This window comes from Anabrus simplex, chromosome 2, assembly GCF_040414725.1.
Source record: "Anabrus simplex isolate iqAnaSimp1 chromosome 2, ASM4041472v1, whole genome shotgun sequence".
NCBI classification, from domain to species: domain Eukaryota; kingdom Metazoa; phylum Arthropoda; class Insecta; order Orthoptera; family Tettigoniidae; genus Anabrus; species Anabrus simplex.
In genome coordinates, this window is record NC_090266.1 from 340925046 (window position 1) to 340947093 (window position 22048).

The window sequence follows — 22048 nt, forward strand, 5'->3', positions numbered from 1 at the left end:
CTTTTGAAGATAAACTTGGAATTCAAGAGAAAAAATTGGGGAAAAATATTCATTTATAGGACGGAAAAGTAAGTTTGGTCTTGCTTTTAGGAAATGAAGTGTCCCTTATTCATTTACTTTACAATATTAAATTATATTGTTGTTCAACGTAATCTATAGACTTACTAGCATGTAAGCCTGTCTTCAACAGTCATACAGTGAGTCAAAGTGAAACTCATACACTACTGTAACTAGTATGTGTTTATGAATAGCAATGTGGACAATAATTTATGTTCGCATTTTATGTGTGGAACAATAAAGGTATGTCTTGAATTATTAAGTCACCACAGGCTAGTTAGCGTATTCCTTAACTTAGCAAGCTATAACAGATTCTTTGTCTATATGTTGCTGGGGCACGTCCAAATGAAACTCATACAGTCCTACATGGGCAGATACGAGGGCAGTACAAATGCTGTATGTTCGTGTTTCGACACGACATTCAGTTTGTTGTAGAGAATTGTAAAATACAGACAAGTTCCGGTGCTGTCATGGGGCGTCAAAGAGGACAGTCTTCGAAAGAAGAGAACTGACGATTTTTCACCATAAGAGAGGAAAATCACTCCGAGAAGTTGGCAAACCTGTAAACAGGAGTCATGCAACTGTACAGTGCGTTATAAATAGATATAAAAGTACACGCAGCATTGAAAATAAAGACAAAGTGAGTAGGAGACAAATTTTCAACCTCAGGGAGGGACGGTGGATAGTAAGACAAGTGAAGAAAAATCCAGCTATTAGTGCTCCGAAACTGGCTGTGATGGCTGAGGAACATACCAACAATAGATCACATCCAGAAAATATTCAATTTATCCTAAGGAAAAGTAACGGGCATGAACGAATAGGTAGGGAAAATAATTGGTTAGCAAAATTAATGGGAAGAAAAGGTTGAGCTTCGTTAAGGAGTATATAGAAAAAGATTTTGACTTCCGGAAGACCGTTATTTTTGCGGATGAAAGCAAATACAATCTCTTCGGATCAGATGGAACAGTTAACGTCTGGAGGAAGCCAAATGAGGAGTTGAAATCTAGCAATCTACGTCCAAGTGTCAAACATGGTGGAGGTAGTGTAACTGTTTGGGAGAACATGTAAGCTATTGGACCAGGAGAGTTGACTTTTATTTATGGGACCATGGATCAACATGTGCATCTAAATATGCTGAAAGAGCAGTTACGAGCTAGTGCTCAAAACCTTGGAATATTTCATCGATTTAAGTATTACCAAGAAAACGACCCGAAGCACAAAGCTCATAAAGTACGGATGTGGCTGCTGTATAATTGCCCAAAAGTACTCGAGACACTTCAGCAGTCACCAGCCTTAATGTGATAGAAAATAAATGGCATTACTTTGAAGTAGCGATAAGAAAACACCAGATTTGGAACAAAGATGATGTGAAAATGGCTTTAAGTGAAGAATGGAAGAAAATAGATCTATCTTATTCCTAAAAGTTGGTAGAATTTATGCCTAACTGTTTAAGAGCTGTGAAAAGTGCCAAAAGGTATCCTACAAAGTATTAACTGTTAAAAGCATTGTGTTATTAGAGGTCAATCAGGAACTACTTGTAGGTGTATGAGTTTCTCTTTGACCTCTTTCATGCATGTTTAAGAATAATGCATTAATTTTATTTGTAAGCATAAGAAATAGGAGTTGATTTACTTTGTACCTTAGTAGAGAAGTGCGTGTTTGTTGAACCACAACCAAGACCAAAATAAAGGAATGGTTATTTTTTGTTAAATCCAAATGAATAAGCTTTCCTCTACTGTATGAGTTTCATTTCGACTCACTGTAGTTTGTTGAAAAAAACGAAAATAACTTTCAAAGATGGAGCGTATATTAAATCATATATTTACAAGCTGCTGCCTCCTTATTTGATCATGTTCAGAATAAATATTCCAAAAATTATTTTCAACTCACAGCCTGAAAAGTTACTAGACGTGTTGAAATAAATCAGGAAACGTCACTTGTCTTTTGAAGAAAGATTTGGAACATTCTGCTTATTTCTCAGTCTTGTTGGTCTACAACTTATTATCAGGGACATAGCCCAGTTAGCCATTGTTTGTCCGAATAGTTTTCAATGACTTCAGAGTGAAGGAAGAGCCAATTAAAATTGCCTCTTAACGACCGAGCACGAGGCGAGGGCATATCGTCGTTGCCGGGACAAAACCTCCTATGTGATAATGTTTTTGGAGATATACTGACTCGCAGCACATACATTATGAAGAGTGAGAATGCCTTGACTATATTCACACAATATTGTACCTTAGACGACAGAATCTTACCGGCCAAAGTTATAAGCTAAAATGTTTCACATAAGAGGTTTTGTCCCGGCAGCGACGATATATTTGTGAAAGACTACCTTAACTTCAACAAGATCCCAATTCCCAACACAAAAATTAGTTGATATAACACCTGATGGGGCTTTTGCTTCCAGAATATGACTTACCAGTTTCATTTCACTTATCCGGAATAATGAAATATTTCCATATTTTATCTCTTGCTATTGCGTTGTTCACCAACAAGGCCTCCCCGTCACTTCTGTGAACTGCCAGTTGTGGTCTTTTTCCTAAAGTGGTGATGACTACTGTACTCTATTTTAGAAGATTCCCTCTGACTAGTATTCTTGATGTTACTGAAAATCTCAGCGAGTGATATTTGTAACTTCAGAGCAAGAAAAACAACATTCCACAAATGATTTCGGTGATAAATTTATTTAGTGCATAACTTCAACTGTCCGGCTTCTTACCTAAGTAGTCAGAGTAGTGGTCTTCGGTTCAGGGGGCTTGGGGTTCTATTCCTGGCCAGACCGGGGTTTTAAACCACGTCTAGTTTAATCTTCTAGTTCGTGGACTGGATGTTTGTGTCCACCTTAATACACATCTGCCAGGCTTCGGATAATTATGCACTTAAAAATTCCAAAATGTGCATTCAAATATACAGTAAAAAGTGTCAAGATGTACACTGAACAGTCTGAAATGTGCATTAAAAACAAACACGTGTCTGATATCAATTAGCGGTGTATATTATGAGAAATTAATGTTACGCTTTAAACTTCGCCAAAATAAAAATGAATTACATACCGTAGTACAATAAAATTCTGCAGTTTATCAGCGAAATTCAAACATCCTGATTACACTTAATCACTGCATGATATAATAGGTTTTGAAACACAAATTTGCACCTATTTTCGGTTATAATAACATCGCACTCCGAAAACACTCTCTCCACATCACATGCCATAATTGGAGCACACTCTTACTTGACGAAATCAGATAATTCTAGAATCGATGCACTGTCAAATTTGCCTTTGCCTTGGATAGCTCCAGAAATAATTTTGAGTTTGAGGAGACCGGAGTTTTTAAGCACTACACTCTGCAATTTTTCCGATAAAACCTGATTAGTAGGTTCATTAGGGATCGTTCGACTTCTTCAACAATTCCAATACTAATGTGAAGGGGCAGTCCTTTTTCTTGCAATTTCTTGATTCCTGAAGGTATGAAATGCAAACTGGAACACCATCTTTGCTCAAGACTTCTTGAGCTTCTTTAATAGAAGCAGCTTCTTCAGAAGCGAGGTCTTCAACCACCTTTTTTTACTGCCTAAAATAATAGGCATATTAAACAGCAGCTTCGAGCCACGTTCCCCATCTTGTATGTACTGGTGAAGATGGGAGCGGCACATCATCAACTGCATCCAAAAAGAATTTCTTGCGACTTGGAGCCTGCAAGAACACTCCTCTCACTGTAGAGATCAACGCGTTTACTTCAGGAAAGGAAGCCCGGACTGCTTCAGCGATTCGATGAAGTCCATGTGGTACATATGTAACGTTTATCATCTTGGGATATAATATCCCAAGACATCCCGTGGCTTTACACATGTAAGGTGCAACATCAGTGCAGGCCGCGAGAGCATGATCATAAAGAATGCATGACGGCCACAAACAAGAAAGTGCATCCTTGAAAACTTCAGCAACTGTTGAGGAAATACAGCCATATTTAGTAGATATGGTTTGTCCCTCTACCTCTTCTTCCTCTCCTAAAATTCCAAACACGAAGTTAGCTACATATATTTGATCCACATCCGTTGTTTCGTCTAGTGAAACCCAAATATATTTTCCATCAGCTTTTTCCCTTAATTTACCTAAAAATACCTTATAAAGTTCAGGAACACAATTCGTCCTACTTGTTGATTCATCTGGGATTGGTTGTTCCGTATACTCCTGCAGAAACTGAACTAAGTTCTTATTGTTTAGCTTAGCCGAGACAAATGCTTTACACAGATCTTCATTGGATTTACTTCGGGTTGGTCCAGGTTTAACTAAAGCAGTCGTTACAAGGGGCTGGTTTTTTGCAAGTTTACCTATTTCTATTTGCTGTGTTTCGTTGTTTGAAGATGTTGAATTTATATTCTTTAGTTGCGTTTACGACTGTGCTATGGTATTTACAAAAAATTACACTTCTGTCAGTTGAAAAGTCTTGAAACTCCTGTACATGCTTTTTCAGTGCTTCACTAACAGTTCTCTTTTCCTTAGGCATTATAAATTAAGTAGCAAGAATACAACTATTTCATGTACTAACAGGTTGTGGTTCAATGAAATTAATTTTTTTTATTGAACCGCAACCTGTTTCAACTCAACCAAAGTAAAACTGACAAACTAATTGTGCATGAAAGGTAATTATTTACGAAATGACGAAAGGACAGCCCTGCTCTAAGGGAAATTCCGAGAATCACTACCCACTTCATTGCATTGTAGGTAGACAAAGACATGACCGGTTTTAGAGCTGGTGTTGCTAAATTTAAACACGCTGCCGACCTGTCAAACAGCCTACTCAAGAATAATCAGCACAGCTTAACACTTCAGTTTTCTCAAATACATGTAAAATTTTCCAGTAGTGTCCTGTAGAAGCTGATGTGCACACTCAAGACGAAAAATACTTTTGAAATATGCCCTAACAGGAGGAAAAATCCAAAATATGCACTGTTAAGATAACACTGCTACAAATATACAAATGCATAATTATCCGAACCCTGCACATCTCCATTTACACACAACACATTACACTACTGATCGCCTCAGAAGCACGCAATAATGAATCCATACCTCCACATAGGATTGGCGTCGGAGAAGGCATCCGCCCTTAAATTGGGCTAAACCCACGCACAGTACTGATTCCCAAGTAATTGGGATAAAGCCAGGAGAAATATTGGACACATAACTTCAACTGTGGAAAAAGAGTATGAAGCCAGGTGAGCTCAAATATTTCCCTTATTGGAAACATGATAAGAGAATGTCAAATAGGAGAAAGCAGACACGTAGCAATGTTATTAAAAGTTACAGATGAATTCGAAATCTGGTTCCCGGACTTCAGAGATATCGATCCTCTTGCTCTGCTCATTGCAAATCCATATTTGTCTCTTAACCTGAAAAAGAAACGTGCCGCACCACTGAAAAGAAATTAACTCGAAATAATTAATCTACAATACGGCTTGTCTGGGAAAGTGCCATTGGACAGAAAATGAAGACAGGTTTTGTTCTGTTGTGCCCAGCAACAAATACACAGAATTGAACAATGCAGCTCTGAAAATGAACGCGCTACATTGCTCTACGTCTCTCTGTGAATCAAAATTTTCAAGCATGCAATTAACAAATAATATATAAAAACGGGCTAATAGGTGAGCACTTGGTCTCTTACATCCGGTTTGGTGTAACCAGCTATGAACCAGGCGTCATGAACCTGAGAGATGAAATGGACTGCCAAACATTAAATTAAGATACCCTAATCAAATTTCCGACCATCAAGTAGTCGCTATCCTACCCATCTTGGAGTAATAACTATCATGTAGTACTATAGCTGGCAGAAATAATACGCCAGCCTCGTTTTGAATACTGCTACCAATTCTGTTTCTTTTTGCATTATACTGGTGTTTTGTGTTGCTTCCATTTTGAGTGGTTCAGCATTTAACTTCTGCCAAACAGTTATCCCTGTCATCCATTTCAGTCATTTGTGACCTTCAGTAAAACATGTCACATGTATATTGCACTGAATTTTATAACTTATGTCCAATGAAAAAAAAAAGCACCAAAGTACCTAGACAAAGTAAAGTTCTGAAAAATATGATTTGTATAATAAAGAACATTAGCTGTTGTAATTACAAGTACCAGCGTGATAATTTGATTTATTCAGTATGATTTTTTCTTACAATTCTCATTGCGTAGCTGTTGGCGAATTTAAGACGAGAATCGTATTATTGTATTCACCATGTTAGAGTCCAGATGACGATGATATTAACAAGTTTTATGAAGGAAAGATTGACACCGTAGTCAGGCTCAAGAGCATTAGTGCTAATGAGCGATTTCAGTGCGAGCGTTGGAAACAGAACTGAAGGTTATAAAAAGGTAATGGGTAAGGGTGGGGAGGATATGAAAGCTAATAGGAATGGGAAGCATTTCCTCGAGTTCTATGCTAGTATGGGATAAGCCATTACGAATATATTCTTCAAGCATAAGGCTATTCACCGCTACACATGGGAGGATAGGGGCACCAGATCCATAATAGACTGTATCATAACCGACTTTGAACTCGGGAATTCTGGTATGAATGTGCGGATATTCAGGGAAATTTTTGATGATGCAGACATATCCGATCTGTAGTGAACTAAGTACCTCTTGGCTAAGGATAGAGAAATTGAAATCCGTCTGCATACGAATAAAGATAGAAAAGCTCCAGGACGAGGAAATTAGACCGAAGTATATGGATTTGATTAATGAAAAGTTCCAAACAATAGGCATAAAGCAGGTTCAGTATACAGAAGGAAAATGGGTGGCATACAGGAATGCTGTAGTAGAAATAGCAAGGGAATGCCAAGGAACAACTGTGTGTAAAGACGGGAAAAAGCGAATATCTTGGTGGAATGACGAAGTAAGGTCAATTTGTAAACGTAACAGGGAAGCACATCGGAAATAGCTCCAAACAAGAACTGATGTAGACAGTGAATTTTACGTAGATGAAAGAAAAAGAGCGATACAAATAATTGTAGAATGCAAGAAGTCATGTCAAGCTTTCGGTAATAAACTGGAAAGGCTGTGTCATGCGGCAGGGAAAAGTTTCAAGTAAATAATGAAGAATCTTTGAAAGGGAGGAATAAAGGAAATTAATAGCGTTTGGCGTAAAGCAGGTGAACTCAAAGGTACCAGGGGATCGCTGGACAGGTGGAAGGAATATTTTTAAAATTTTCTCAACGTACAAAGAAGTCTTTCTGGTGAAGTTGTGAGCAGCCGAACTCATGAGGAGGATGACAATGATGTTGCTGAAATTACGTTTGTGGAAGTAGAAATGATGCTAAATAAACCAAATTGTTATAAAACAGCAGGAATAGATGAAATTAGACCTGGAATGGTGAAATATATTGGGAATACAGTGATGAAATTGCTTCATAGCGTAATAAGATTAGCATGCAATGTTAGTAAGGTACCTTTTGATTGGACGAAAACAGAAATTGCACCTATCTATAAGCAAAGGAACAGGAAGTATTGCAACAACTATCAGGGTATCTCATTGATCAGTATACGAGGCAAGGTATTCACTGGCATTTTGAAGGGAGGATGCCAGCATTGGTTGAGAGCAAACCGGATGAAAACCAGTGTGGTTTCAGACCACAAAAGGGTTGTCAGTGTCTGATTTTCAGTATTCGCCATGTAACACAAAAATACTTCCAGAGGAATATACTGTTGTGTTTATGTTTGGTAGATCTATAGAAAGCATATGAGAGAGTACCGAGGTTGGCTAACGGGTCCCCTTCCTGCCAGACAGTACAAGGCAGTCCTCAGCTGGGCCGACACCCATCCATTCGCTAGGAAACATTGCGGGCGGTTTTGGCCTCTCAATAAAACATAATAACATATCGTTCTGGTCTGGAATCATATTCCTCAGACTGGTATTCCACATCGGATGGGCCTACATGCTTGGCCTCACCTCTGCCCATCTGGAATATCCTCAGTAAATTTCTTTTCTCTATGTAACGGTCTCCAGTTCATATCACGTGATTGTTTCGCATTGTTTCGAAAACCTTTCCTATTGCAACGCTGGGATTTGATATTCACTGCTTGCTCTCCATATCTAAAAGACTCATGCACATAAACATAACATGTGGTTCCTATTCTTTAGATCTCCTACCATTCACAGTAAGAGTCTTCCCATTCGATACTTAGAAGGCACCTGCGTCCTTTAATTTTCAGTGACCCTAGCTCCCCAAGCTTCCATAAATTAATCCCCAATACGAATAACACTACTTTACATGACTATAGAAAAACAACTGTTTTAAACCGAATACCCTCTTAACCGTACACAATTGATTCAAAGCTAATAACACAGAGAACACATGCATTAGTCCCAAGTATATTTAAATGATCGCCATTAAGGCATAATGAACGTTTATTTACAAAGAAACATATGCGTAGCTGAACTGCCCCTCTCATGCTGAAAGAAAAATCTGTTCAATCTTACCTTTACATTGCGACCTCTCCATCCTAGACTGATCACATTGACGTAACCCAACATTTCGCTAGCGCCGCCTTGGGCTGTTGGTCCTCGGTTCAGTTCCATGGAATGGTCCATCGTGCTGCCATCTGCTTGAGCGCTGGTTTCGTGGGAAGGTCTTGTGCTTAATCAGGTCTTGTCGTAGATTCCCGTACCGTCAATAACTTCAATTTTATACACAGAATTAAGATGCCTGTTTGCGCATTCCCGTCACTCCTAGTTCAGCATATCGTGGGTTAGGACTGAATAAACTGTAGAACATGTCTCCTAATCGGGCTTATAGTTCGTCCCGTAGAGCTCCTAATCATAAGTAGAAAGTATTTTTTTAAAACTGTAGCACGAATCTGAGGACTGATTGCTATTGCTCCAGGCTACGGATGATAAAACTGGCCAACACTATATATTCTAACACTGGCTTTGTGTGATTGCTACAAGCTCACGACGCACTTTATCTCACCGTCTGTCTTTCAATGCCCCATCTTCTCTGAATGCTCCTTTCTATGTTCTCGAGAGACGCCACAGACGGGGAACCACTAAGATACGAACACTTCTCCTTTGTGCAATATAAAGCTTGGTTTCCACGCTCATCCCACTCAGATCATACTTAGAAAGGCAATTACACTTAGTACATCGGATAAGCTCGAATCACACAGTAAATTACTTCAAAATTTCCTGTTATTTTAACTTTGCCGAAATTTGTTCACATGAGTAATTATCGTCATGTTTTCATACCTTGCCAGACTTGATTCATGCCGCGTTTCTTCTTATAAGTGTGGTATCTGTGAATCTTCAGACAGCGTTTTAGTCGTTCTATCTTATCACTGGCTTCTTCGCTCGCTCACACATCTTGCCACGCCCAGTCTAGCTCGCTTTGCCCCCCTTCGAGCTCGAAGCTTCTTTTCGCGCCTTTCCAGTTTCGATTCTCCGTACAGCGTTCCTGATGCGTTAAGTAATAGCTCTATCACCATAAAACGATATGGTTCAGTATGGATCATATACTGAAAGGTATTATGTGGCAGGGAAAGAATTCACTTAGGTGGAAATGTAGTAAGCAGTTTGGCCTGTGCTGACGAATTGGTCTTAACGACAGATTGTGCTGAAAGCCTGCAAGCCTGTAACTTGGAACTCAAAAATAGATACAATGAGCATGATATGTCAGTAGGTAAGAAACCTAAGAGAATGTGAGGTTGGGAATACAAAACTGGAGCATGTAGATCATTTCAATTTAGGATGTGTGGTCTCCCAGGATAGTAGTATAGTAAGTGAGACTGAATCCATTTGCAACAAAGCTGGTGCAGTGAGTCGCAGTCGCGTTCAACAGTGTTCTGTAAGAAGGAAGTCAGCTCCCGGACTAACATTTCTTTACATCGGTCTGTGTTCTCAGACCAACTTTGCTGTACGAGAGTGAAATCTGGGTGGACTCAGGATATCTTATTCATAAGTTGGAAGTAACAGACATGAAAATAGTGAGAATGATCGCTGGTACAAAGAGGTGGGAACTATAGATGGAGGGTACTCGGAATGAGGGTATAAAGGCTAAGTTAGGAATAAACTCGACTGATGAAGCTGTACGCAGAAACTGGCTTGGGTGGTGGGGTCATGTGACCGGAATGAAGGAGGATAGGTTACCAAGGTAGAATAATGGACTTGGTCATGGACGGTGGGAGAAATGGAGGAAGACAAAGATGGTGATGTTTAGACTCAGTTTGTAACGATTTAAAGATAATACGTACAGAATTAATTGAGGCCACAGAGCTAGTTACAGATAGAGGATTGTGGTGGCATTGTGTAAATTCAGAGAGACTTGTAGACTGAATACTGAAAGGCATAACAGTCTATAATGAAGATGTAGTATATGTATGTATCCATTATATTATGCTTGCTAGAACAAAGTTCTTTGGTGGATAATCCACCGACTTTATCACGTATACTTCTGTTCCGGTCTTATAGACTTTGGGTGTGTGTTACTGTTTAATTCGGATTCGTGATTAATTCGAATTAACCAAATTCCAATGTAGATCTATCACTTACGTTGCTCTAGAAATGGAAATGCAGGGAACACTGTTTTAATGCGTTTTCCCATTTACAGGATTCTGGAGATATTGCTCCCGCCTGCACTCGGTAAGCAACTTCAACACATCCGAAAAGCAGCGTCCAGGAGGGAGAAGTGTAATTTCATTCCTTGCAAGTGGAAGAATAAGAAGTACATGGTGTCATAAAAGCACCGAGTCATTTTCTGGACGGTTTGTCGTGATCCTGACATCAACTAGGAATATGCAGTGCCCTCATTTGTACTACAGTGTCTAATGATCACGGTTGCCACCTCTTCGATAAGACTGTCTCTTATTTATTAATTCCAAGCTCAATAATTTATTTTATCTTTATCCGTTATTTGTTTATTTATCGTATTTATTTATGTGTAGTATATCTAATATGTTTTATATATTAGCATATATTTTGTCGAAATAAATGTTATAACTTAGTTGTCATAGTTTCCGGACCAGAGTTTCATCCTGCTGGCTTGCTGAGGCTAAGTTCCTTGTTCCTTCTACAACATTGGACAGATTCTCAGATGGTCGGGTCAATCACGTAACAACCTACCTACCTAATATTGGATGAATAAGCTGAAATTTAAAAGCACAGTACCTGGAACACATCAGAACAAAATATAGAATCTGTATCTTCCATCTTACTGAACAGAGATACGGAGACATCAACACAAACATGGGCATTCTCCACATCTTCCCCAATGAATACGCCCTTATGACACTTACAGAAACTATCTAAAACAGCGATGGACTAATTGAACAGACATGATTGAAATCCCATGCACTATACAAACATATAATGCAGAAATACCCTTCTAATCGCAATATTGGTAATGGGCAACAAATGTTTCTGAATCAGTAGCTGAAGGCGATCGTTCCCACATGGTAGAACATGTTTTATCGAGATAATTTATTTACCATTCCAAATAGTGTAGTTACGTCTCCTAAATAGTTTTCAAGATTTTCTTTTATGCAGCGTTTTCCTTCTGTTTAACAATGTAACATAATAAAGTACTGTTGCCTTAGTTATGGATAACCAAAAACTAAGGAGAGATGATTAGTTGACTGAAATCCAAAATTGTTTTGTTTCATGAATATTAAGTAATTCTTATTACAGTCGATTTGCCCATTACTATATTAAACCTTAAACTTAGATCTAAGAAGTGTTATACTCATTTTACACATTTATTATTATTATTATTATTATTATTATTATTATTATTATTATTATTATTATTATTATTATTATTATTATTATTATTATTATTATTATTATTATTATTATTTTATTTGTCCTTAGTAGTGAAGTTAGGACTCATGGTCCTCTCTTACACTTAACCACATCATTGTACAGAGAAATTGTGGAGAATATTATTTATGTTAAAGTAAACTAATTTGCAACATAAATTCAAAATAAATGCAACATAATACTTATACCAATATGTATAAATTATTTGTCAAACTACTAAATGAAATTTAATAAAAAATAAGTTTAAAATAATTTAAAGAAAATTAACTAAATTATGCACACACACACACACACACACACACACACACACACACACACACACACACCATCATTCACACATCAAGGTTCACACCGTTGGTTTATGCATCTAAGAGCTACTTTCTGTAGGAAGACTTGAATGACTCTAGTGAGTTACTGCTGCGAATGTTATTTGGAACGGAGTAGTTCCATAATCGAGTTCCCGTCGCAATAAATGATCGATTATAGGCAGCTGACCTGCTGAAGGAATGTCAAGTGTAGTAACAGAGTGTGTATTATGCTGGTGAAAAGAGGAAAGGTATGTAAAGTTTGATGACAGATAATGGGGAGTTCGCTCAGTTAGCAGTCTGAACACAAACACGGCTACATGAAGATTTCTGAGTTCTTCAAATTTCAGGAGGGAAAGTTGCTTGTAATAAGGTGTGACACGAGTGTCGTAGCGTAACGGAAATATAAACCTGAAGCAGGAATTCATGGTCCTTTGTATCTTTCTAATTTGTTCTTTCGTAGCATCTATGAATATAGCACCACAATAATAGAATAAAGGAAGAACTAATGTTTTTATAAGCCTGACTTTCATATTTAACGGTAAAATGTTATGGTGGTATTTCAGACGATGGAGTGAGGCATATACTCTGTTGCAGTTACGTATGACTTATTTATTCCAATTCAGGTTTTCATTTATAACAACACCTAAATTATTTAACAAACTTTCATACGGAATTTTGGTACTAGGTAGAGTGAGTGAATAGATGTCTAAGGTCTTTGTCATGTTTATTAATTTCGATTGTCCAACTATAATAGCTTTTGTCTTGGAGGTATTTATTAATATAGAGTTTACGCAACCGTATTATGATATATTTTGTAAGTCAGCATTCATTCTATCAGTTGCTATACGAATATCTCCCAGTTTTGTGTGATAATTTATTTGGAGATCATCCGCATATATATGATAATTTCAATATTTCAGTCGAGATGCTATGTCGTTTATGTAGAAAATAAAAAGCAATGATCCAACTACCAGAACCTTGGGGTACTTCTGTGTGTTTCATTGCCCATTGAGAAGTCTTGTTATTTATAACGACTCGTTGTCTGCGGTTTGTGAGGTAAGAGCTAAAGAGTTGTAAAGCAGTCTGATTTAGATGAAGGGATTTTAATTTGGACAGCAGTATACCTATGTTTACAGTGTCAAATGCACTAATAAATTCAAGAAGAGTAAGTAATGTGACCTTCTGTTCACTCATTGCGTATCTAATATCATCTGTAACCTTCAATAGAGCAGTGGTCGTACTGTGTCCCATTTTAAAGCCTGACTGTAATGGGTCAAAGAAAGCATATTTTTTAAGGTACTTGGTTAGTTGCCGATGGATTATCCATTCGAAGGGTTTGGAGAGAGATGAAAGTATACACATCGGTCGATAGTCTGACAGGGAAACAGCTGGAGACATTTTTGGTACCGGATTTATGATTGCATCTTTCCATATTCTTGGATATGTTCCAGAACTGAGGCAGAAATTATATATGTGAGTAATTACCAGGCAAATAATATCTAGAATACATTTAATGATGATAAAGTGGAGATCATCAACTTCAGTGGCATTAGAGTTGATCGAGAGTATTTCACGCTTCAGCTTAGTTTCGTTAACAGTATGGAATTTGAACATTGGCCTATTTGGTGGTGGTTTAGTCAGTAATTTATGAATTGTATGAGTTATAATCTGTGGTTGGTGCTTAATTTTAACGCCAGAGAAGTGTTTATTTACGTCGTCAAGTGATATATCTGGGTTACAATGGTTAGGTTCAATTTCTCCACATTGTCAGTTTCTCTTAAGCCCCAGATTTTAAAGAGTGTTATACATTGGCAGTAAATGAAATCCCAACAAGGAGTTGTACTGGATTAACGAGATTCAGGAGGCGTATTTGCATATCTGAAAGATGGTGCCTATTCCAATTTGCGTGCTATTCAACGAAGAGTGGCGCTAGTAGCGTCACTATGACCTTGCAAATCAAGATTGCTTTAAATACGCGCTGTACACTTCGAGAGCGTTAGTCATCTTCCGGTGTTGACAACGTGAGGTAGGTGAGAGTCGAACATGCCTTTTAAGGAGACTAAAAAGGCAGTATCAGCAGCTTGCTTTGAACGAGGAAGTGTAATATGTCTAAGAGAAGGTGAATTTCCTTTCCGCGATATTGCAGAAAGCCTTGGCAGGGATGAATCCACGGTGAATCGGTATTGGCAACTGTGGTCTGTCTCAAGAAGACCGTGGTCCGATCGCACACGGGCCACTACGGAGAGGAAAGACCGCCGTATTCGGCGCATCACTATGGTGGATGGCACTGCATCTGCAGCAGCCATTAGAGCCGCAGATTGACACAACAAACTAACAAATTGATGACTTGAGGGACAGCTCTGAGCCAGACGTCCTGTAGCGTTCATGCCACTAACTCCGATTCATTGCCAGGTGCGACTTAATTAGTGTCAAGCCAGACATCATTGGAGGGTGGAGTGGAGATCTGTGTGTTATCAGATGAGAGCTATTTCTGTCTTGGTGCCAGTGATGGCCGTAGATTGGTAAGAAGGATGGTAGGTGAGTGCTACTGCAGCGCTAACGTACTGGACCTAAATCAGGATTTATGGTCTGTGGAGCGATTTCCTTTGACAGCAGGAGCACTCTCATCGTTACCCCAAGAAATATGTCCATGGATTTGTACGTCAGACTGGTGACTGAACCGGTTGTGCTGCCATTAATTTCTGATTTTACACAATATTCAAGGGGACATTTTCCAGCAGGATAGCACTCGTCCTCATACCGCTGCTGTCGTCCAATGTACTCTACAGAATGTCGACCAGTTGCTTTGGTCTGCGAGACCACCAGACCTTTCGCCCATTGAACATCTATGCGATATTATGGGATGACAAATCCATCGTCATCCAATACTTGCATTAATCGTTGCTGATTTGACTGACTGTCTGCAACAGGCGTGGAACTCCACCCACAAAATGACACACGATACCTGTACGACACAATGCATGCAGGTTTGCATGCTTTCATTCAAAATCGTGGCTACTACAGCGGTTATTAATGTACCACAATGCCACATGTAATCTCGCGCATACTGTACTTGAACCTGTGATTTGAAAACTTTAATCGAATAAATAAATAAAGAGCCTCCGTTGCTCAGACGGCAGCGCGTCGGCCTCTCACCACTAGATACCGTGGTTCAAATCCCGGTCACTCCATGTGAGATTTGTGCTGGACAAGGCGGAGGCGGGACAAGTTTTTCTCCGGGCACTCCGGTTTTCCCTGTCATCTTTCATTCCAGCAACACTCTCCAATATAATTTTATAGCATTTATCAGTCATTAATAAATCACCTTGGGAGTGGCGACCCAATTGTAATAAAGCCTATATATAGTTCATTCATTACATCCCTGACCCGGTCAAAGACTGGAAAAACAGGTTGTAGGTTTTCATTCTATCAAATAAATAAGTTACCTAGACAATTCCTTAGCCTAAATTGCATTCCTCTAAACGAACGTCTTCATGGTGTAGGAATTTCGTATTACGTCAGTGTATTTATTGACTGTAGAGAGAGAGAGAGAGAGAGAGCGTGTGCGTGCGTGTGTTTGTGTGTGTGTGTGAAGACACGAGACGAAGTGATTCTCGTCCATGTATGATAAAGCAAAGACATTCCGTGTGTTTGTAGAAAAGTGGGAAAATGGCCTCTTACTGGCATGCATCTGTGGGCGACACAATTCTGGCAAAGCCAAATGTACAGTTTGTAGGGGAGAGAATTTTCTATTGGTTCCGGAGGAACGACGTGGAACACTAATCCTAATTTTAAGATGTCCATCAGGCACTCTGCTGTCATATATGTTTACCCGCTACGTTAAACTATAGAGATAAACACGCATCAACTGCATAAAATAGCTATTTGGTTTGTTTACGAACTTAGCTGTATCATTTAAAAACCAAATTCTGGTATTTATTAGCACTCGACTTACTTTGTTGCTATGAGCTCAGCATTCAAAGTAATACTAAACCTTAGCTAAGGAGCCCTACAAAGGCTTATTATTATTAGATTTTGTTTGATGTCTTTTTGTTTTGGTATGTACTATTTGTTTAACATTATGCTAATGCAAACAAGTTTTCGGCGGTGCAGGAACAAGACATAGAGAGGACTGGGAAGGTAACGATCGTGATCTTCATTTAAGCTACAGCCGTTGCATTTGCCTGATATAAAAATGACAGACTATGGAAAATGTTCCTCAAGGTTGCTAACGATATGTTTCAGATCCAGTATATCCTTAATATAAGTTTACAACCGTACTTACTGCATCCCAAGTGCTCAACGGTTTACTTGGCGGAGAAAATGGGCTTCGGTGCGGGGAGGGAGGTGAAAGAGGCAAAATACATTTCTGGCGTCTGAACTCCCGCAGATCAGCTACGGAAAGAGTCTGTATTCCATGTTAGTATTGACCTAAATTCCTATTGGTAGTAGATGTAAAATATTTTTACACTGCCAGCGAGGTAAGCCGACTGAAAAACATCCTCATCGAATGCTATCTAAAATAATTTTGTCAAACGTTAGGGGTTAGCGTGTCCCCGGTAAGCGGAGCGCGTCGATAACGCTTGGTCAACGTCTTAAATTCGCAAGGGTTGATAGCGGTTACACAGGCTACACTCTACATCCCGTCTATATCGCTCAAAGTTGCACGATGTCTAGACTTAACCACGAACTGGTGAAGACCCTCAAGAAGAGAGTTCTGTGCAGGAGACTTGATGAAGGGGAAAGAAATCGTAAATCATCAGATGTTTACATAAAATGATAAGCTATACAGTGCTAATCGTAGGGCGATAAGCGGCATCGAAATTGATGTACCAACAAAGATCGACTGTTCTAACTCCGAAATCCTGTGGTATGACGACCACAAGATGAAGATCGTCTACGACGATGGAAGGAAAATTCACTTCTCAACATTTAAGTGGCGTAAACACGTCTACCCGCAACGACCCATGATTCCTTCTGGAAATGTTCGATGTGAAAACGGCTGAAGTCTCTCCAGAAGACTACACCATCGTCGCCAGCGATCTACGTAGGAAGGAAGACTATGAAGCCCACTGTAGACAGAGATAAAGAAACGAAGAACGGTGACGCTTAGCGAATACTGGGTTACGTAGAATCATACGATCTCTTCATCACTAACTCAAAAGGCAAAATTCATATTTAATCGCCACTGTGGTAGAAAGGCATACTAATTTAACTATAACTTCGCCAAGAGTCAATATCTCAAACAAATAATAAAAACCAAAGTGTTACCACACGAAACAGTCGTCACTGTGGTGACCTTTGTAGGCGGGGAAAGGTAGTAGTAGTTCTGCTACCACCTTGTGACGATCCGGTTAAAGAATAGATTCATGGCTTTTTCTACCATACATAAGTACCGGTGTGTAAGAAAGCAACGTTAGATTGCGCAGTGATTCCATAATAAACAAACACAACAAAGGAAAATAAGTATTTTCATATGGTGCTTGTACCAAAGCTAGGCATGCTGCTTTGAGAAAATATTAGCAAACGTGCTAGGAATGGAGTTCATCCTCCGGTACAAGTGCTTAGCACGAGCATCGACGTATTCAAAGGCGGAAAGTTAATACACTACCAACTTAAGTACGATGCATTGAAATTACCGGCTATATATATATATTCGTTTACGGCCATTACAGACCACGTTAGATAACAATTACATGTTTCTGGAAGCCTTCCTCACAGCCCAGAACTTCAGCATCCTCTCTCTGGCAGCCTGTCTTCTTTCGTCCGTCCAACCACGGTTAAGTTTTGGTTCGTCATGTAATCCCTGAAATCTGTCGATCACTGACCTAAACTTTGTTCGGTTTGAGATGTCTTCCGAATTTAGTCCCACCTGTCTGAGATCCTTTCTTCCTTCTCACCTCCCTGAACCATTTGGCTATAATTAAGATGTACATACCTTTTTTTTTTTACAAGTTTCTTTGTGTCGCAACGACACAGATAGGTCTTATGGCGACCATTGGATAGGAAAGGACTAGGAGTTGGAAGGAAGTAGCCGTGGCCTTCATTAAGGTGCAGTCCCAGCATTTTCCTCGCGTGAAAATGGGAAACCACCGAAAACCATTTTCAGGGCTGCCGACAGTGGGGTTCGAACCCACTTGCTCTTGAATACAAGTACACAGTAGCGCGTCCCGAAACGCACGGTCAACTCCTCGATAGACATACCTATGTCTTCATTATATACTATTATACCTTTCAGCGTTGAGACTACAATCCTCTGTGAATTTACTAAACGCCACCAAAAACGTTTATTTTTAGCTAGTTCTGCGACCTCGCTTCATTCTATACGTTTCACCTTTAAATAATTAGAACCTGAATCCAACCATCGTCCTCTTGGTGTCTCTCTACTTCTCTTTACCTTCGACGACCGAGTTCATTATACTCTTAGGCAACCTATCCTCCAACATTTGCCTCACATGACCTCAGAACTGAATCCGATTTAAGCGTACAGCTTCATCAATCGAGTCACTCCTAATTTTGTCTTTATCTCCTCATTCCGAGTACCCTGCTGCCATTGTTCCAAACTGCTTGTACCGGCGACCATTCTCGCTACTTTCACGTCTATTACTTCTAACTTATGAATCCACCCAGTCCACCCAGTGTTCACTCCCGTAAAACAAAGTTCGTCTGAAGACAGACTAGTGTAAATATAGTTTCGTCTGGGAGCTTCGTACAGAATACTGTTGATCGCAACTGCGAATTCACTGCATTAGTTTTACTGCACCTTGATTCCATCTCACCTACAACACTACCATCCTGGAAGAATACACGTACTACATGCATGGCACTATCCAACTGTTCCAGCTTTGTATTTGCAACATCACATTCAATTCTCTGCGGTTTCTTACCTACTGATATAGTTTAGTCTTGGAAATGCTAATTTTCATACCATACTCGTTGCAACATTTTCAAGTTCCAAGATATTAGGCTGGTAGGCTTTCAGCACAATCTGCCATTACGACCCAGGCGTCGGCATAGGCCAAAACTGCTTACTGCACTTCCACTACTACTACTACCACTACTACTACTACTACTACTACTACTAAAATATGTTCATTCCTCCTCTGAAGGGAGGCGGGCCTCTAGACGGTGACGTCGTCTCTGAGGCCGGGAGATTTGTTACGGTGACGGAGACGCACGGAGAAGGTGACGGGGTTGGCGGCCGTGGCCTATACTAGGAACTGTCCCGACATCCGCCTTGGTGCAGGAGAATGGAAAACCACGGAAAACCATTCTCAGGACAGCCGATGGTAGGCGCCGTCCCAATCCCGACTCCCGAATGCAGAGGCGGTACAGCCGTGGCCACCCCTCCTCTGGTCGGTTGGCCGGTCAGAATGCAGAGTGTCGGACCACGGAGGAGCCGTGGCCACTTATGGGCCAAGATCCACTCTGCATCTACCGACGGCACTTCCACCCAACTGAATCCCTCCCTGACACTTCATAAATTTCAGCATGTAAACCATGAGCAACAAAGGTGAATGATTAAACCCTCGCCTAACCCCTGTAAGTACCTTGAACAAAGAACTCATTCTACTATTAATTCTTACTGTAGCCCAACTATCAACATAAATTCATTTGATTGCTTTTAATAATCTACCTTTAATCCCAAAGTCCCCCAGTAAGGTGAACACCTTTTCCCTCGGTATTCTGTCATGTGCCTTCTTTAGATTTACGCAATTCTGGCGGGACCTAGTGTTTACAGTGCACTATGTCTTCTGGTATGGGCTAGAGCAATTTTGTTACTTTCAATGATCTGTCTCAGTCTTATCCTTGGATTTGACAATACGAAAGTGACTGAGGTATGAGTGATGCTAGTAATACCATTGCTTATGCAGCCAGTCCCTGTTATGAATGGTGTGCAAATTTTGCTCATAGGCTTGGTTGGTGTATGCATTTCGGTGGGCTTGGCAGACTGATATGTAATAGCAACTTCTGGCTCAGTGAGGAAAGCAACGGGAAACTACCTCATTCCTCATTTCCCTAGTACTCCTTTAGGCCATCTATGACAGCTGATGGTGGAGCTGTTGAAGATCCAACCAGCTTTAGGGATGACGACTGATATAAACATAACTGTCTATTCCTCTCATAGAACGTTTCAATTACGTGGCGCATACTGAAAATAACATAACAATAATAACAATATAAGATAACTAGTTGCAACCCGTCATTTATTGAAGGATTTCCTTACATACGATATTCCTCGGACATTACATTTTCACAATATTTTCTTTACGTCCCACCGAAACATATGTCTTACGGAGACGATGGATAGGAAATAGCTAGAAGTGGGAAGGAAGCGAGCGTGGTCTTGCATTTGCCAAGTGTGAAAATGTGAAACCACGGAAAAACCATCTTTCGGACTGCCGACACTGGGGTTCGAACCCACTATCTCCCGAGTGCAATCTGATAGCTACGAGATCCATACCACGCCGCCCTTTGCCCTGTGCATTCCTTGTACCTTTCGGCACTACTGAAACTTTAAAATATCGCTCTCTTGACATTGCCACATTTAACTGGCCATGACTGAAAACTGGCCGAGGTAAACAGAGACCTCCACGTCTCTTGAAGTTTACTGATCGTGATACTAAATGCCAAGTGAATTGGTAAGAAAAGAAAGAAAGAAAATATAAGTGTTTTTATCGGATATTATTAAGTCAATTCGAGGGATCAGAGCTCTGTCCAGCTTTATCTTCACTTATTATTTCCAAATCTAAACAATTTTCGTACATGCTTCTTAGAATTAAGCCTTAATCTGATTTCGTTTAGGTTCCATTGGGAAACGTTCCAATTTTTAAGGAGCGTAATTATTTATTTAAGTAATGCACACAAGTTGTGTATAACTCGGTTTTTACAAGTGGTCATGTCGTGACGATCACAGGGTTGATAGCACAACTCACATACGCAGTTATTCCCGGGATAGTGAAAACGCTTGTTCTTGCACACTCTGTGGTGGTACCCATGCACAGCTATTGAGGTCACCAGGTGTCGGAGGTCTTAATTTGTGTTGGCCCAGGGTCTATTTACCATGGCTTCTGTAGTATAAAAGTCCAGCCAAATTTCTCTTCGTTCCTTTCGTCATTCAATGAGAAGTTTATTCGAGCTGTCGGTAGATGGGAGTCTCATACGCAGTTCTTCTATAAAGAACGGTTCTCCCGCGGGCTCGTATTCTAGCCCCAAATTTGTCTGTTTTGAAACACCTACAGTGGCTTTCAAGAATCTTGATTTAACTGCTTCCAAAGTCATTAGATCTTTTAGACTTAACTTATCCCGAATAATATTTATTCCGTAAGTTGCTATAGGAACTTCACTGACTTAGCAAATGTCATGGGATAGTCACCTAATAGCGTGTGGGGCCTCTTCTGGCCCTGTGAACTGCAGTAAGGCGCCGTGGAAGTGAGTCGACGAGTCCCTGGTAGTCCTCTGGTCGCAGCTGACACCAAATCGTTTGCAGAGCGGCCGCCAATGCTGGTCTGTTCGTGGGTGCATGATCCATGGCACGGAGCCTGCGTTCCAGGACATCCCAGATATGTTCGACAGGGTTCATATCGGGGCTCCTGGGTAGCCATGGCAGTCGTTAGACCTCCGCTGCATGTTCCTGGAACCATTCCCGGGCGACGTGGGAGCGATGTGGCGGGGCGTTATCTTGAAACACCGCAGAACCGCCTGGGCGCTGGAAGGCCAAAAATGGGTGGAGATGGTCTCCAAGCAGCTCAACATACCGCGTACCATTCAAAGTCACTTCCAGAACAACTAGGGGGCCCATTCCATACCAGTAAAATGAACCCCAGACCATAACAGAAACACCAGCGCCCTGGGCCACACCTTCGAGGCAGGCGG

At 40.2% G+C, this 22048-nt stretch overlaps 1 protein-coding gene across 1 annotated transcript in view; it reads left to right on the forward strand.

Moving 5' to 3' along the window:
- LOC136862815 (uncharacterized) overlaps positions 1-11028 on the forward strand; it is a 107304-nt gene extending 96276 nt beyond the window's left edge. Inside the window, exon 5 of the mRNA XM_067139077.2 lies at positions 10657-11028. Coding sequence (XP_066995178.2) covers positions 10657-10786 — 130 coding nt within the window. The 3' untranslated portion in view covers positions 10787-11028. The remainder of the gene's footprint in view (positions 1-10656) is intronic.
- Positions 11029-22048: the final 11020 nt, after the last annotated feature.